Source organism: Prionailurus bengalensis, chromosome C1, assembly GCF_016509475.1.
Source record: "Prionailurus bengalensis isolate Pbe53 chromosome C1, Fcat_Pben_1.1_paternal_pri, whole genome shotgun sequence".
Taxonomy (NCBI): Eukaryota; Metazoa; Chordata; class Mammalia; order Carnivora; family Felidae; genus Prionailurus; species Prionailurus bengalensis.
In genome coordinates this window covers 135,883,464-135,900,910 of record NC_057345.1, presented here as the reverse complement: position 1 = coordinate 135,900,910, position 17,447 = coordinate 135,883,464, and the positions used below count along the sequence as shown (strand labels likewise).

At 38.6% G+C, this 17,447-nt stretch overlaps 1 protein-coding gene across 4 annotated transcripts in view; it reads left to right on the top strand.

Moving 5' to 3' along the window:
• The window catches only part of GTDC1 (glycosyltransferase like domain containing 1), a 292,832-nt gene that overhangs the window by 18,684 nt on the left and 256,701 nt on the right, over positions 1 to 17,447 (top strand). For all 4 annotated transcript variants that reach the window (XM_043576633.1, XM_043576632.1, XM_043576629.1 and 1 more), the window contains exons 2-3: positions 3,207 to 3,271; positions 6,658 to 6,861. In XM_043576633.1, the coding sequence (XP_043432568.1) occupies positions 6,683 to 6,861 (179 nt within the window). In that variant the 5' untranslated portion in view covers positions 3,207 to 3,271; positions 6,658 to 6,682. The remainder of the gene's footprint in view (positions 1 to 3,206; positions 3,272 to 6,657; positions 6,862 to 17,447) is intronic.

Sequence of the window (17,447 nt, the reverse complement as noted above, 5' to 3'; positions counted from 1 at the left end):
ACATCTCTTTATTTGTGGAAATTATGCATATTTGAAAACAAGTGAATGATGTCCTAGTGTCAGTACGAATAAGTAGTTGTTGAATTTGCCTTTGATACAGTTATAACCAAGACTTTGTATTAATTCAGGTCATGGAATAAGTGACTGACAGTTCTAAACAGAAAGTTAAAATCCCAAATTGAGAAAGAATAAAAATATTTGTTAGGGGAAATTACATAGCCATATATGCATATCAGATTGTAATGTTTAAAGAACACGTATAGAAGATCCTAGCAAATGAAAAAATTGGAAAAGTGCACTTGAAAATTACTTCAAATTGTGTCACAAATAAGATGGCATGTAAGTCTTCTTACCAAATCTTGGTTTTGGTGCATAAATCCTTAGTTCTTCGTGACCACAACAGGAAACTAAAGTTGGAGCTGAAGAAATTGGAACACTCATAGCACTGTGGGACAATGGATGAATACAGTGGGACATCATTTTCAGCATGAACCCAAGATTTTTATTTTTAATGCTGCTATTTAAGTACACACAGTAGTACACAAGTTATGATAAATGTTGGGTTGTATGCCCATTATCAAATAATGGAGTAATGATCAGTTTCCTTCATGCATTATCTTTAATTCACACTAATGTTCAGGAATCTGATTCATTCCTTACTGTTAGCCAAACTTTCTTTAATTGTGTAGAATATTGCCAGGGCCTACAGTTTTAGGATTGTAAGGTTTTTACGCTGCATTTAATACCAGATTGTCTTTTAGTATTCAGAGATTACATTGAGGTTCTAGGAGATAGGATAGATTTGCTATGCCTGATTTTTATGAAAAGCTTTTCAAAAATAGCTTTTTGTAGGATCTGCTTACTTCTGTCCCCCCCCCCCCCCCACTCTACCCCTCCATATGATATTGATTGTAGTGTAATACTTTGAGGACACTCCTTTTAGCAAAATGTATTTTTACTATATATTCACCCTTATTAGGTTGTTAGGGGAATTGGTAGTGACAGGTTTCAAAGCAGAAATCTTTTTATGCTTATTTTTTAGTATATAATAAGATAATTTCAGGTACATTTTAACAACCGGGGTTTCCCTGATGAATCATTAAAATAAGTGAGTGGGCTGGAGGGTAATACTAACTTTTCTCAGTACTGCCCTATTTTACCCTGCTGGGTTATTGTGGCTTTTTAAATAGAAGCCAGCGTGTTGGAGTTGGTGGGTGGAGGTGCAGAAGGGACAGGGTCAGTAAGAAAATACCAGGTAAACCTCTGATGACCTATTGGGAAGTCCTACTCAAATTTTATTTTCCCCAACTTACGGCATTTAGTGTTTCACTTCACTGGTTTCTGCTCTGCCAAACTGAACTTTTAAAAATATTGTGTATAGCCAAATAGAAAATATATTTGGAGCAACCGATTGAAGTGTAAGGTATCAAGCCATGTGTGGATTAGCCTGTGGAATCGATTTCTCATGTGTGTGGGATTCAAACCGTTAAAACCATCATCACTGAAACCATACCTTCCTACAGCTAATAGCAGTAAGGTGTCTGTGGAATTTATTAATACAACAGTTCCTCTGATTTAAAATTATTACCTGGTATTTGGTTGGAAAATTATTTGAATATTATAAGTAACTGAATTGACATCATATATGAAGGCTAATTATGGGTTTCTAATGTGATTTAGGTTTTGTTTTAAAAATTCACATGATGTGTTTATACTTAGCACATCTTTTTCAATAAATCATTGGCATATTGCAAATTTCCTTTCTGTCTACTGTTAAAAAAATAACTATGGCAGCAGTTGTAACTGCTAGAGGAGGTAGACTAAAATGTAGTTCACCTTGAAAATGGCTCAGGGAATAAAGAAATTGGGTCAAGCTTAAAATAAATGCAGGTACAGTGACAAAAAGTTTTAATAAAAATTTAAAAATATTCACAGCATTGGTTTCAGGCTACTTTTGTTCTTGGTGATCTTATCAATGCATTATTAGTTTTTAATTGAGATGACACTAATGGCACTTTTTCATTTTGGTCAAAATGTTCATATGAAACATTTTTGTGATTTTTTTCACTACGTGTCTGCTTTTAATCGTAAATATAAATTTTTCGGAAGGCAGACAATTCTTCGATAGATCATTTGACCTCTGGTGATCTTAAATAGAATTTGAAGTGGTTTAAAATTCCTATGTCACAGATATCACTTTGACTCATTTATATTGCCAATTTAATGTGTAGCATTTAGCCATGTATCATTAAATCATAGTATTGATAATGAATTAAACTTTCATAAAGCTTTAATAGTGTAGTAGATTCTCATTCATCTGGCATCATTGGGGAATAAAATATGCTGAAGAAATGAGTTTTTTTTTTTTTTTTTTAACGGAAGCTCACTGGGTTAAGCAGAAAAACTTAAAAGTTGATAAAAATTTATCTGACACACTTTGTATGTTCTTTTTGGGAGCAAGAGTAGATTGGCCATTTACTTTTTTCTTTACATTATAAAATATTAGCAGTCTAGTGTCATGCAGAAAGGACATGGGCTTTCTGATCGGTATTTGCTCCTCACATGAGAAGTTCTCTAGTTGTTGTTTTTCCTTTGAAATAAATGCCACACCCCTAATTCTGATATCCTTACTCCTTTTCTGCGGTGGTGCTTGTGATAATGCTTTAACAGATGGATGAACACTCAGGCACCTATGTAAGACCTTTGGCTGTGTCTAGGCTTGCCTACCATGTTTTGGCAAACACCTGGCCACAGCCTCAGGCTATAAAGGAGACCCTCTCCTTGCTTCGGAGGAAGCATTTTCAGTGTTGAGGATGCTGCTCCCCAGCGTTCACTCCCTAGGAGCTATTGGTAGTGGTGCCTGATGTCTGTATCCACCTGTTCACCTGTGCTTGGGAGCATCTGTGCTGTCAGGGTGACCACCTGCAGTTTTCTGGGACTGTTGCTAAAATGAGCAAATAATGTACTCCCTTTATCTTTTACCAAATTCCAGCATAACAGCAAAAATTCTTTTTAACAAAGTGTTTTTTTTTTTTTCCAACCTCATGCTCGTTTGTTTCAAGCAGTGCTTTCTAAAAACTCAAGCACAGCAAGAGTATTTGCACTGCTCTTTAATGTGCTATAAATGACATTTGGTTTGAATCTTATATTTAAAAATCAGCTTCCTCTCTTTTACTTGCACCTAATGGGAATCATCTTTCTTCCAGGTTGTGCTTTAAGAAGACTACAGGGAAGAACACATTTTCTTCTTGCCACAAAAGTTGCAATAGAAGTAAGTAGGGGAACTGCCAGGATATGTCTGTCTCCACAAAACAAGCAGAACAAATTTCCATGAATCAAAGCCACTAAGTATAGTTTTCAGAGATGGTAGGACATAGTTACTCTCCCTAGAAAAATACCCAAAATGCAGGCACACCCATTGGCCACTAGAAAAATGCTCAAGTAAATGCTAGTTCAAACCTGTACATTTCACTCTTCTTACTGAGCTATTAAAGGGGTGGAAATCTACTATAGCTATAATCTTTTTTTCCCCTTTTCTATTTTTCGACCTCCCACATGCTTGGTGTTCAGTTCTGCTTACTGAATGTCTTGAATCTCTAGCAGCACCTACACATACTGCCTCCACATTGGCTTATGATTTGCAGATAACTCATGATTCAGACCCATAAGAAACATTTGTAAATATATGGCATGATATGTGCTCTAGATTAATCATGAAAAGGAGCAAAGGACTGAAGAATACAGAAAGCTTTTTTCCCTTCTAATATTGATGTTGCTTTCTTTGAGGTTATATGAGTGAAATATTCTTTGGAGTGGCTTAGATCACATTCCATCACTTGGGGAAATATCTCAGGTCATTTTTACAATAACCTTTATCTCTTAAAAATTTGTTTTTAATGTTTATTTATATTTGAGAGAGAGAGAGAGATAGCGTGAGTGGGGGAGGGGCAGAGAGAGAGGGAGACACAGAATCTGAAACAGGCTCCAGGCTCTGCTGTCAGCACAGAGCCTGATGCGGGGCTTGAACTCACGAACCGCGAGATCATGACCTGAGCTGAAGTCGGACGCTTAACCGACTGAGCCACCCACACGCCCCTACAACAACCTTTTAAGGATATACAGGGCATAGACACCTTAGTGTGATTAAATCAGAGGAAATAAACCTAGATAGAGATATATGTGGTATGATCTAGTAAGCAAATTAATGTTAACTGCTTTTAGTCTGTCTTAGAACCTTTGATATAATTTTCAAGATTGCCTTATACTGTTCTCTTGGTTAACTTTGTAGAAGGTTCCATTATTTGAAGGATTAATGACTACCATTTTCTTAAATTTATCTTATTGAACATTGCATTTATTAGAGGTAGTCTCCAACTGGCCTGAAAAAGACCAAGCTTCTGCATAGCTCAGCCCCTGAGCTAACTTCTTCCCACAATACCTGTGGGGCTCTCACATTCTTATTTGAAATACAAGCTGCTGATGATGAATGAGTAACACTCACTGTACTTCAAATGCTTATGTGTATCCACCTTTCCCACTGTCCTTGGTTGAGAGGTGACCGTGATTGAAAATTACTGATTTTAAAATTTAGGAGAATTCAAAGATATCTTTCCCCCTTAAGTAAGATGATTTGTACTAATACTGGGAGGGGCAAAATATCTTGTTACTGTCTGTTAGTTACTATGCTTCAATTTTATCTTCACAGCACACCTCTGAGGTTGGTATTGTTATTCCCATTTTAGAGAAGGCGAGACTGAGTCCTACAGCCTTGGGTAACTTGCCCAAGTCACTCAGCTCTAAGGCACATTGCTGAGCTTCAGACTTGTATCTCCCTGGCCGCAAGGTTCATGTCTTTTCCACCGAGGAACACCGCTTCTTATTCTGTAGATGACTGAACTATGTACTTATATATTTTTCTCCAAAAATGCTCAATGGAAGATTCAGACATCAAGAACTAAGCTTTTTTTCACTCTAGTTGTTTCTTTGAGAACCATCTGAGACTTTTTGCTTTGAAATGCAATGTTAAGTAGGCATTGCTTTGATTGAACAAGGTGAAGTAGAGTTTTATTAATGAAAAGCAACATTGAGTTGTTGAGACTAATAATTTTGTGGAACAACATTATTAAGAAAAGCAATATTCTGTTTAATGAATGGTGTTTACTTAAATCATAAAGGAAAATTTAAAAATCTGGAATATTTTTTAACAGTGTAGTATTTATGTACAGAGTGATGTTTCTTCCTTACTTCTTACAGGAAATAGCATATAATTTGAAATGTATGTGGACTTTTTTTACATTCACACATATTTTTATTTCTCTGAGCACATTAACAAAAGTCATTTTATTAAACCAAAAAATTGCTTTGATAGCTAACTCTCTGCGATGAAAATTTTGCGAAGTCTTTAGTTTTATTATTTATTTAATGCTTATTCATTTATGAGAGAGAGAGACAGACAGACAGAATAGAATATGAAGTAGGCTGCAGGCTCTGAGCTGTCAGCAGAGAGCCCAATTTGGGGCTCGAACCCACAAACTGCAAGAACATGACCTGAGCTGAAGTTGGAAGCTTAACCAACTGAGCCACCCAGGAGCCCCAAATTTTACTATCTTTAATAACAACATTACTTTATCTCTCTTGATGGGATGGTTGTTTGCAGAAAGGTTGTAGAAGCCTTGCTGGTTCATAGGCATATAGCTTTACTCCACTTTGTTGGTTTACCTTTGCAGGTGGGATATTGGTGATAGTGGGAAGTGGTCAAGATACATGCAGTGTCTCAAGAAATTATATCCTAAGATTTTTAATACTAGAGAATTGAGATGTGAATATGAATGTGCTTTCTTCCTCTTTTCTTTATTTTTGAGAGAGAGAGAGAGAGAGAGAGAAAGAGAGAGAGAAAACTTGTGCGGGCGGGGGAGGGGCAGACAGCGAGGGAGACAGAATCTGAAGCAGGCTCCAGGCTCGGAGCTATCAGCACAGAGCCCGATACGGGGCTCAAACTCATGAACTGCGAGATCATGACCTGAGTCCAAGTCAGATGCTTAATCGACTGAGCCTCCCAGGTTCCCCATGTGCTTTTTTTGGTTAAATATGGTTCACTGGGGGCAGTGATAGCTGGTGAATTGAAAGGTGAATTAATATGAGAGTGACAGAGTCAGAAAATTTCTGAGTTGAAAAGGTCCTCACAAATGAAGGACTCTTGGAGTGGAAGTCATAGGAGATGAGTTCAGTGACTGTCTGAGAGTAGTAGAGCTCTAGGCCAACCACTTCTGTGGTTACTGAGTCAGGGTCGAAGCCATTCCAACCAGGAAGTGAGTGATCATAGCAGGAGAGGGCTTTAAACTTCCTGGGATTGGAGAAAAAACGGAGTCATTGTGGAAGCAATCTTAGGGCATGAGGAAAACAGAAAAATAAGCATCCGTTATTTCCTCTTATTAACAAAAATGATGTAAAGGTATTGATTGCAAAAATATAAATCCTAAGCATTAATACACTTTTTTTAAAAAGTGGGACATGCATATTTAAAAAAAAATAAGTGTCTTTAAATTACTTGTATTTGCCTTTTGGGTACACTATTTTAACTTCTTTTTACTTAAAAATGTCTTTATAAACACACACATATATATGTTGGAACAAATATTTTTTTTGCTTATTATTTAGAATCTGTGAAGTCTTAAAAGGACCTATGAGTATTCTCATCATTGAAGCGTTCTATGGAGGGTCCCATAAACAGCTGGCGGATCTGCTCCAAGAAGAGTTAGAAGACTGTGTCCTTTATTCCCTTCCTGCAAAGAAATGGCATTGGAGAGCACGCACATCGGCTTTATACTTCTCCCAGAATATTCCCATCAGTGAACAGTACAGGTAATCAGAGCTCAGGCTGCGTTGTCAGCCTGTTTTTAATGTACTTGTTGTGAGGATGTTGCTTCTCTGTCAGCGTCTAGGAGATTTTCTCCAGCCATGGAATTGGTCAGTCTGACTAAGGACATGTCCCTTTAGACACAGTAGAGCAGCAGGGTACATTTTACACTCTGAGGACATCGGCTAGTAGGAAAATGGCCTCATTTTGAACCTACAAGCCTTTGCTCATTTGTCTTGTGATTTTATCATATGCACGTGTGTGGGTGTGGATGACATTTTTTGGCCTGAGAGAAGAGTTGATCTTGGGCACGTTTGTTGTTGTTGTTGTTGTTCCATAAGCTCCAGTGTCTCTTTTAGTGCGTGTGCTGTTTTAGTTTAGTTTATTGTGTCTGCTCTGTGCTAGGAGCTGAGGTTGAAAAGACGGAGGTGACCAAGATCTGCGCCCTTGAAGCTTTAAAGACTGTTGAGGTAGAGATAGACAGGCAAGTGCAATGTGAGCATGAGAAAATGGAGGAGTTGGTTTTGATGTTACGAAGTAGGAACACGGTGTGGAGTTGGTAACCTTTGCCTAAAGGATGAATAGATTATGGGGACACAGGACTCAGTTGTGAATTCTGATTTGTCAGGAAGTGCGAAGTAGAGATGCCTATCAGAGATTCTTATGGGACACACGGGAAAGATGGATGAGAAATACTGATTGCATCTGATGAGGACCAAGTAGAGTACTGAACATCCCTATCTCCCTATTGTATCCATATTTATGGCCATGTGTCTCCTGCTTGTTAAACAGTGGAAGATTATCCTACTGTGGTTTATGTACCTGTTGTTCCTACCAATCTGGGCCCTTCTGTGTAGGGCTGCATTGGTTTAAGCAGGAGTGGGGAGTGCCAGGCTGATAACGCAGTTAGGGCAGACAGGTTGTTAGAGAGAGGGCATGACTGTCGTGCTCACTTTCGCTTCAGCAGCCATGTCTGTCTTGCTTGTAGGTGGGGCAATCACTAGGGAGACAAGACCTTGGGATTTAAATGTAGGTTGCTGTTCTTAGTAGTTATTTGGGGGATTCAGAGAATACCTTGTTTGGCGGATGAAAACCATGCCTCATGTCTGAGAATTCAGATTATCAGGTAGAATAACAGTTAGCGCTCAAGTCACTTTGCTTGGGATTATAAAGTTAAAATGCCGTTTGAGGGACAAAAATATTGTGTATTTTTCTAATCGAGAGTGTATTTTTCCTTATATAATTCAGTGTTTTGTATTCTGATATCACTAAGTGAATATCGTTCACGAACAGTATTAGAAATTTCAATGAGTGTATCAATATAAAAGTTTTAAAGGCAATGGTAAGACGGTTGCTGTTAAGTCAGGTTAAGTTAAAACCTGACTGTTTATAGTTGCTTTCACATCTCATTTAATTGTGTTTTCACAGCACCAATTGTATTATATTACTTAAGGTCACGTAATCTGGTTAGCTTTATGGCACATTTTCATTTAACGTTACCATTTGATACAATACATTTCTACAACGATTTGAACATTGAAATGAACCATTTCTCTGTCTGCTGTTAGATTTCATTTTGATTATGCAGTTTTTCAGAATGAAATGACTGTATCACAGATATGTGTGTACGGATAGCATGCACACACACACACACACACACAGACACACACACTCCTGTGCCTGTGGCTTCTCCGCTCCCTGTGAGGACTGAAGGATCTGAGGTGAAACATCACGTTGCTCTTTGAAGCAGTCTTGCTTGGGAGGTCAGTTTCTGAAAGATTGTGATGTAAAGTTTTACTCCCTGATGGCCACAACCTACAGGTCCTAACAGCGCTCTCTAAGATCTTTCAAGGTCAGTCACCGCAAGACATCACCGCGGCTGTGCAGTTCGCTGCATTAATCTAATCAGACTTCACTGAAAGATACCTCACCAGTTGAACTTACAGTTGTATTTGACCAATGATAATTTATCTACTCTTTTTGAATACTTTTGGAAAAATAGCAACAGCTTGAAAACTTACACTAAGTTAAAAAAAATATGCTCACTCAATCCTGCATGGAAGTACAAGGAGAGTCTTTTGTTACACCAGATAAACTGATCTCTGTGGAGATTTTTAAAGATATGAAGGGTACCTGGGCGGCTCAGTCAGGTGAATGTTTAACTCTTGGTTTCTACTCCGGTCACGATTCCAGGGTCGTGGGATCACCCCCCGAGTTGGGCTCTGTGCTGAGCATCGGAGCCTGCTTAGGATTCTCTCTCTCTCTTTCTCTCTCTCTCTCTTAAAAACACAAAGCACAAAGTAACTTTTGGAGAGCCAGGTGAATCAGTCAGTTAGATGTTGGACTCTTGATTTTGGCTCAGGTTGTGGCTGAGATCATAAGATCGAGCCCATGTTCAGCTCTGCACTCGGTGTGGAGCCTGCTTGGGGTTCTCTCTCTCTCTCTCTCTCTCTCTCTCTCTCTCTCTCTCTCACCTGCTCCCTCTCCCTCTCCCCCCCCTCTTTCTCTCTCCCTCTTTACTCCTTCCCTGCTTGAGCATATGCTCTCTCTCTCTCTAAAATAAAATAAAATAAAGATATGAAAAGTTTTTGTTTTTTAGTTTATTTATTTGGCAAATGAAATCCTCAAAATTCATAAAGCACCGTTATTACCTACTATGCAAAATTACTCTAAACAGGTAGGGACTGTGTCTAATGAGAAACACCCTGAATGTAGGTACATGTGTTACTTTTCTCAGCTTCTGTACATGTAGTCATTAATGTTGTGAGCTTATTATCCAGAAATTATTTTATTACTCAAGGAATAAATGCTTCATCCCAATTACTCAGTTTGATTCTGCTTTATCCTGACAGCTGATAGAATACATCGTGATTCACATTTGGAGCTGTTTAATTTTATCAGAGGTTACAAAAACCCTGAAAGTTATTTTTCTTAAAAGTGGTTGGTAATTATTATTTCATTGGTTATATTAGAGTTTTGCCTTCTGGAAACTGTGGAATGCAGAAAAGTGTTTTTGAGGATGGGCCTTAAATTTTGTGTTCTGAAATGTATGAGTCATTTGTTCCAAGAGTGGTATTTCGACTTTCTTAGATATACCTAGACTAGGCATCGAAGATACTGTATGTATTTTCTTCTTCGTGCAGTATCTTTACTGAACTGAAACGATCACTGTTACTGAAAATCATTTTTTCACTCTCAGCTGCTTACAATTATATTTTTCATTCCATCTGAGGTATTGTGGCAGATTCTCATCATTGGCCACTTAACAGCCCTTCTTCCTTGTTAATCACACTATTCTTTGGAGTGGCTAAGTACCCCCTGGGAGTGAAGCATGATTGACCTGAGTTCGTCATTATGATCCCGTTCTCTGCCCAGTTTTCCCCGCTTTCCTCGTGGTTAGTGCTAGACAGTCACTAGGTTTTGGCAAATTAGATTTAAGTGGATGACTTCTGGGGGTTCTTCTAAAAAAGTTTGTTTTGTTTTGCTTTTAGTTATGGAAGGAGAAAGCCATTTTCCTTTCCTGTGTATGACAGTGGTTGTGCTGTCTACAACCGTGAGGTGACAGGATGAGGACAAAGTGCCTGGGGTCCCAAAAATGGCTGATGGAAGGCTGGACAGAGCACGGATTAGACTTCCATTTTGAACAATAGAGCCACCTAGACACCTGAAAACCCAGCATGTCTAAAACATCTGGAAATGATTCATGAAGTGTAACAAATTTCCTTTTAAGTCCATAGCTGAGCAAAGTAAGAGAGGATCTGAAGAAGGATCTGGAAATTAGAGTGGTAGCTGGCCTTGAAGCTGTGGTTGCCTCATTTTCATAAAGGAGTTGACATAACTGGTTAACTTAGTTATGTTACATTCTGAAATGAAATATCACGCAGCTCTGACCTGAATTAGGAAGCTTTCTGTGTCTCTTATGGGAACCTCTCCAAGATCTTTTTGGTGACGAAAAGTAATGTGCCAAACAATGTTATTAGGTGTTGTCTTTGGTATAAAGAAAGGAGGTGATCAGAACAATACAGTGGAAGAGTATACGGGAAATGAGTACACACAGTAGTGTGAATATCATGGTGGCAGAGGATGTCATTGCCCACCCGTTCCCCTCCGACCTTTCCCTTTCGGTGCGCTCCGGCCAGCTTCCCACTGCTGGCATCTCTTTGCCTGAGGGAGCCGTGCTTTGCCAGTGCGTGCAGCGGGCTGGGAGCAGCCCTCCACACGTGACCTTCACCCCTTGGATGAAATCATTCTGAAGTGTGTGCAGAAGAGTAAGCACTCACAAGGATTCCTTAAACACCCTGTACATCAGAAAATGTGCAGGCGTGATTCCACATAACTCCCGGGTCACAGAAGAAATTGTAATGGACAGTACAACATGGGACTGGATGATAATGAACATATTGTATATCACAGGGCAGGTTGTATCTAAATTGACAGTCACAGCCACATCATCTTTAATAAATTTATTTTTGTTAATTTTTAATTGTGCTATGCAGGCCTCAAAAGCTTGTGGTGCAGAGCAGGGACCCTCTTACTTGAATCTAGGAGTGGTATTGGGAAGAAAAGAATAAGAAGGGGGAAAAATAGTGAAGTTGGAAGCAGATTTCATAGTGGAGATGAAAACACTAAGAGTTGATTTGAGATAATAAAATAGATAAACACATGCATGTTTTTGTTTGTCTTGTTTTGTTTTTTTAAAGGCACAAACAATTTTTGGAATGACATAAATACAACTACTGATACGGCACAGATCAATAAAAAGGGGAAATGCTCTTAAGAGTCTTATGTTAATAGAGCTGAAACCTTACATGAAATAGTGAATTTCTTAGAAAAACAGAACTTACAAAAACTCCTAAAATGAAACAGAAAGTCTGAATGGAATTCTAATCATCAGAGATGCTGCTGCATTAGCTCAGAGTCTACATGACGGAGGCTGGGTCCCCGTACTGGGTTGGTTTACTGCACTGGTACCACCCTGCCTCTTTCTACACTTGTGTTACTTGAGACGGAGTGTCTAGGTTTTTAGGTTTTCTGTTTCCTGATAGTCATAAAATCCTAACTGTTAATAGATGTTGATTATCATTATGATACCTTTTCCTTCCCTACCCTGACCCCTTCCCCCCCCCTCCTTTTTAATGTCCAAGGAGGGGTGAGGAAAGCAGATAGTTGGGTAGGAATTAAATTGAATGAAAGTTCACTTGGGTGAAGGAATGCATCGAGTAAAATTAAAGCTTTCAGTGATATGTGGCTATTGATAACTTTGTTACGATTTGCCATAATCTTTAATGGTACCATGACTGTGACCTTTTACTAAGCAAATTCTCTTTCAAGGGCTGTGTCATTTTTTTCCCACAAATGAACTATTCTCTGCAAAACATTGAATGTAACTTTCTGTGGGAAAATGAACATTTTTAGCTGATATGAACTGTGTATGCTTGTTGTTTGTAGTTAGCCCTTGTGAATAAAGGCGTGGCTACACTCGTGGGTATAGGTGAATCAGTACAGAAGGTAGTGGTTTCTCAAACTTTTCTTTTGTAAATTAGTAATTTAAATTATTCCTTGCTTGACAGTTATGGCTTATTTTGACTTGTTACCTTTTCTTAAAAGTATAACTTTCTGAATAATATATTACTACTTTAATCATGAAACATTCTTTTATTAAAATATACCTTTCTGAGTAATTTGATATAATTTTAGTCATGTAAACACCATTTTTAATGATTATTTTTTAATTTAAATCCAAGTAGTTAACATATAGTGTAATAATGATTTCAGGAATAGAATTTAGTGATTCTTCACTTACATACAATACCCAGTGCTCATCCCAACAAGTGCCCTCTTTAATGGCCATCGCCCATTTAGCCTGTTTATTCTCTGTATTTACAAATCTATTATGGTTTGTCTCCCTCTCTGTTTTTATCTTATTTTTGCTTCTCTTCCCCCATGTTCATCTGTTTTGTTTCTTAAATTCCACAGATGAGTGAAATAGACAAATACCTTTTTCTGACTGACTTATTTCTCTTAGCATAATACACTCTAGTTCCATCCATATTGTTACAGATGGCAAGATTTTATTGTTTTTGATATCCGAGTAATATTCCATTGTGTGTGTGTGTGTGGGTATGTACGTACCACATCCTCTTTTTTTTAATGTGTTGTTTGATAACTTTTACATTTATTTATTTATGTTGAGAGAGAGAGAGAGAGAGAGAGAGAGAGAGAGAGAGAGAGAGATTGAGATTGCAAGTGGGGAAGGGGCAGGGAGAGGGAGAGACAGAATCCCAAGCAGGCTCTGCACTGTCAGCACAGAGCCTGACATGGGGCTCAAACTCATGAACCATGAGGTCATGACCTGATCTGAGATCAAGAGTCAGACACTTAACTGACTGAGCCACCCAGGCGCTCCCCACATCTTCTTTATCCATTCTTCAGTCGATGTACATTTGGGCTCTTTCCATACTTTGGCTATTGTTGATAATAGTGCTGCTATAAACATTGGAGTGCATGTGCCCCTTTGAATCAGCATTTTTATATCCTTTGGATAAATACCTAGTAGTGCAATTGCTGAGTCGTAGGGTAGTTCTATTTTTAATTTGTTGAGGAGGCTCCATACTGTTTTCCAGAGTGGCTGCATCAGTTTGCATTCCCATCATCAGTGCAAAAGGGTTCCTGTTCCTCTACATCCTCACCAACTTCTGTCATTGCCTGACTTGTTAATGTTAGCCATTCTGACAGGTGTGAGGTGGTATCTCATTGTGGTTTTGATTTCTCTTTCCCTAATGCTGAGCGATGTTGAGCATCTTTTTATGTGTCTGTTAGTCATCTGGATGTCTTCTTTGGAGAAGTGTCTCTTCATGTCTTCTACCCATTTCTTCACTGGATTATTTGTTTTTTGGGTATTGAGTTTGATAAGTTTTTTTATAGATTTTGGATACTAACCCTTTTTCTGATATGTCATTTGTAAATATCTTCTCCTATTCCGCCAAATGCCTTTTAGTTTTGCTGATTTTTTCCTTTGCTGTGCAGAAGCTTTTTATTTTAATGAGGTCCCAATAGTTCATTTTTGCTTTTGTTTCCTTGCTCTGGGGACATATTGAGTAAGACGTTGCTGTGGCTGAGGTCAAAGAGGTTGTTCCCTGTTTTCTCCTCTAGATTTTGATGACTTCCTGTCTTATGGTATGGTCAACACCTTTTTATTAGTGTGTGACATACTGGGAGTATAAAAGTAAACAATGACTTAATAAGGATTTGTAGGTGAGTGAATTTATAGATGAGATTTGGTTTAGATAGTGGCATCATTTTGTGTCTCTGTAGTAATCAGAACACAATTTAGTGGAATTAAATGATAGTAATAATAGCTAACATATTGAACACTTATCATGTGATAGATATTCTACAATCCCAGAAACTAGATATGGTTTTCCTGGTTTTACAGAAGAGGAAACTGAAGCTCAGAAAATCAGATTATTTGCACTGGTCACACAGTCAGGTTAGTGGTGGGTATATAGTTGGAGCCCAAGTCTGACCATTTGCAGAGGCCATACACTGTTCTCTGTAAGCCCATGCTCTCAACCACTGTGCTATCTTAATTCCTTGCCCAAGCAAACTAAACTAATGAAGGAAATTAAACCTACGTACCTCCTGATTATAAATATATGACTAAAGTTTATTATCAGAAGTAGGTGTTGTGCTTCTCCTGGTCTTTAGAAGAATTATAGTTCTTGGTTCTTGCTGGAGGCTGGAAGTTGGAAACCAGGAGCCTTTTTATGTTTGTGACTCTGTGGTGTTCTCATTTTTCTTCAGGGCATTTGCTCTTTAGTCATCATCTTTGTTGCTATTGTTGTTGTTGTTGTTGTTTTTAAGTGTATTTATGTATTTTGAGGTGGGGGAGGGGCAGAGAGAGAGAGAGGGACAGAGAGAGAATCTTAAGCAGGTTCTACACTGTCAGCACAGAGCCAGATTCAGGGCTCGAACTCGCAAATCATGAGATCATGACCTGAGTCGAAATCCAGAGTCAGAGGCTTAACCAGCTGAGCCACCCAGGCACTTCTGCTCTTTAGTTTTTGGCCACAGAAGTTTTAAGTCATTTGAATTTTCTTCTTTTGAAATCCAAATAAAAAACAACATTTGATGCTGTATAAAAATCACAGGGTAGACTCATGAATACAAAAATTGAATTTTTTAGGACACTCACCTGCAGTCCCAAGTTATCCTCAAACTGGCATACTGTGAAGTTCTCTACTTGGTTTATGAACTTAGCTACAGGCAGCACTCTAGTACGGTCTTGCTCACGTTCCTCGTATCATTACTGGTTGTATGCACTTGGGATTCGGATAATGTTCCCACACTATGTAAATAATACTGTCATTGGGTACAATGTTGCATTCCATAATCTCACCAGTATGTGACTGCTCCATTTATGTGAATTAGCCTCAAGCTTCCCCATCTCTGTTGCCCACTTCACCGGCTTCCCTATCATGTACTACCCAATCATGGGATTCTTTTTTGGTTTGTTCTCCTACCAACCTTGCTGTCCTATCCAGACAGTGCACACCACAGCTTTCCAGAAGTCGTATGGTACTTAGAACTTCGTCCACAATATGTGATCTTGGTGAAACCTTCTGCTTCACAGTATTTTTCAGTTTAGCCGTCTGAACTTCATGTTGAAAATGTTGCTGACCACAACATTATAAAAAGAGAATAATCTTGCACACCAAATAACTTCCCATCCCATGAGTCTCTGTCTGTCTGCCTCTGTGTTTTCTCTTTCTGCTCACTCCCTTCTCTCTCTCTCTCTCTCTCTCTCTCCTCTACACACACAGGTGCACACACACAAATGACTACTCTTAATTGCCATAGCAACATCTTCACTGCAAAACTGGAAATTAACCCTGTTACCATGCTTCCTAAAGTTTGGTTATCATGCTTCATCTTTTCTACTTTTCTTTACATTCTTTTGCCAGTGTTTTTAAGAAGTAAAATATTCCAGTATCAGAAAAAAAAATCTTATTGTGGAGTTTGTAGTTTATTCTCACCACAGTCTGCTAAATCAAAAGTGTTTGCATAGTTAGCAGCACGCATTGTGAACCCCCTGCTTCCAAGGAGCCGAGCATGGCAGTTCAACGTCAAGTAGAGTGTATATTTTTAATATGCCTTGTAGCTTATTTAAAAAAATCACATGTAGGAGTCTATATAACCCCCATGTAAAGGTACATATAGATACAAGGCATCATTTCTAAGAGACTCTACATCTTAAAGACTGTTAGAGTAAGTCTCCCATATATTTACCCTTTGAAATTTGACAACTATATTTTAGAAGATATACTGGATGTGTATTACACTTTTACGGAGGAGAGAAAATCATGCTTTTTAATGAAGGAAATCGAAAAGGCAGAAAAACCCCAACACCCCCAAATGGATACAGTAGGTACTATTGTATAAAAGAGCTGTGGCTACAGAGGAAGGACCTTCATAATTTTGCTTTTAGAAGCAATGAACTTATTTTTGACCTAATACTCAAAACTGTGAGTCTGATCTTAGAGTGCTTCTAACCTAGTTACTGTTAGGTGTTGAGTGTCTTCATTATGGTTTATCTTCACAGCATGGAAAAGCCTTCAGGAAATGAAAGACATTTTTATTGTACTTCCATTCCCAACATTTTTTATTTGTTTATATTGGAGACTGTTTCTCTGCTTTTATCGAGGTCTTAGTCAATGAAAATATGTTTTGCTTCTGGAGCTCTATAGGGTGTGCACGGGTATTAGTCTCTGACTTACTGTGTTTGGAGCCTCTACAGCTATGGTGTAGGTACTCTGTTACCCTTGCCTTCTCCTAAGCCTCCCCTCTTAGGGAAGCTTTTATGTTTGCCTATTCCCTTGAGGTCAGGTTTGGCTTCCTAGCTGCCTTTGGACACATTGTCCTATCCGTTAAATGAGTAATTCTTGTCCAACTGTCCTTTGTTTATGCTCCTCTGTGGTTCACTCACATGATGGACCTGCTGGTCTCCTGACCAGCCAGCCCACAGAGATACCCTGTAGGCGGAAGGCAGGAGCTGAGTCAGGCGTCGTGCTCACAAAAGAGCATTCATATCCCTTTCATCCTTCTATCTTTCTAAATAACATAATCCTATATTCTAGTGAGTTTCTTCTTAAATGGTCTCTCCTATATTTCTATTTGTTCATGATCTCATGCTGATAATAAAAAAATAACACTCCCCCATTTTAGGAGAAGTCCCAGGTGACTGAATATATATAATGGAGAAGACTAGGAGAGGGATGGTTTGGCCAGAACCGCCCCCCCCCCCCCCCCCCGCCCCACTAGTTATCTTTTGGCTTTTTTCTAAGCTTGTTTCCAATTTTTTTTTTTTATCAATATTTATTAAGAGACAGTGCCAAAAAAAAAAAAAAAAAGAGAGAGCGACAATGCCTACACTAGCACTGGTGATGTAAAACCACACTTGGCAAATCCGGACATAGTAAGCGTTTAGTAAAGTCTGTTGACCGAAAGAATGCTTAATGCCTTTATCCGCTTTTTGTACCCATAGCGTTGAGGAAATAATCCCTGATTGAAAACCATCAGGGACTTTGAGCTA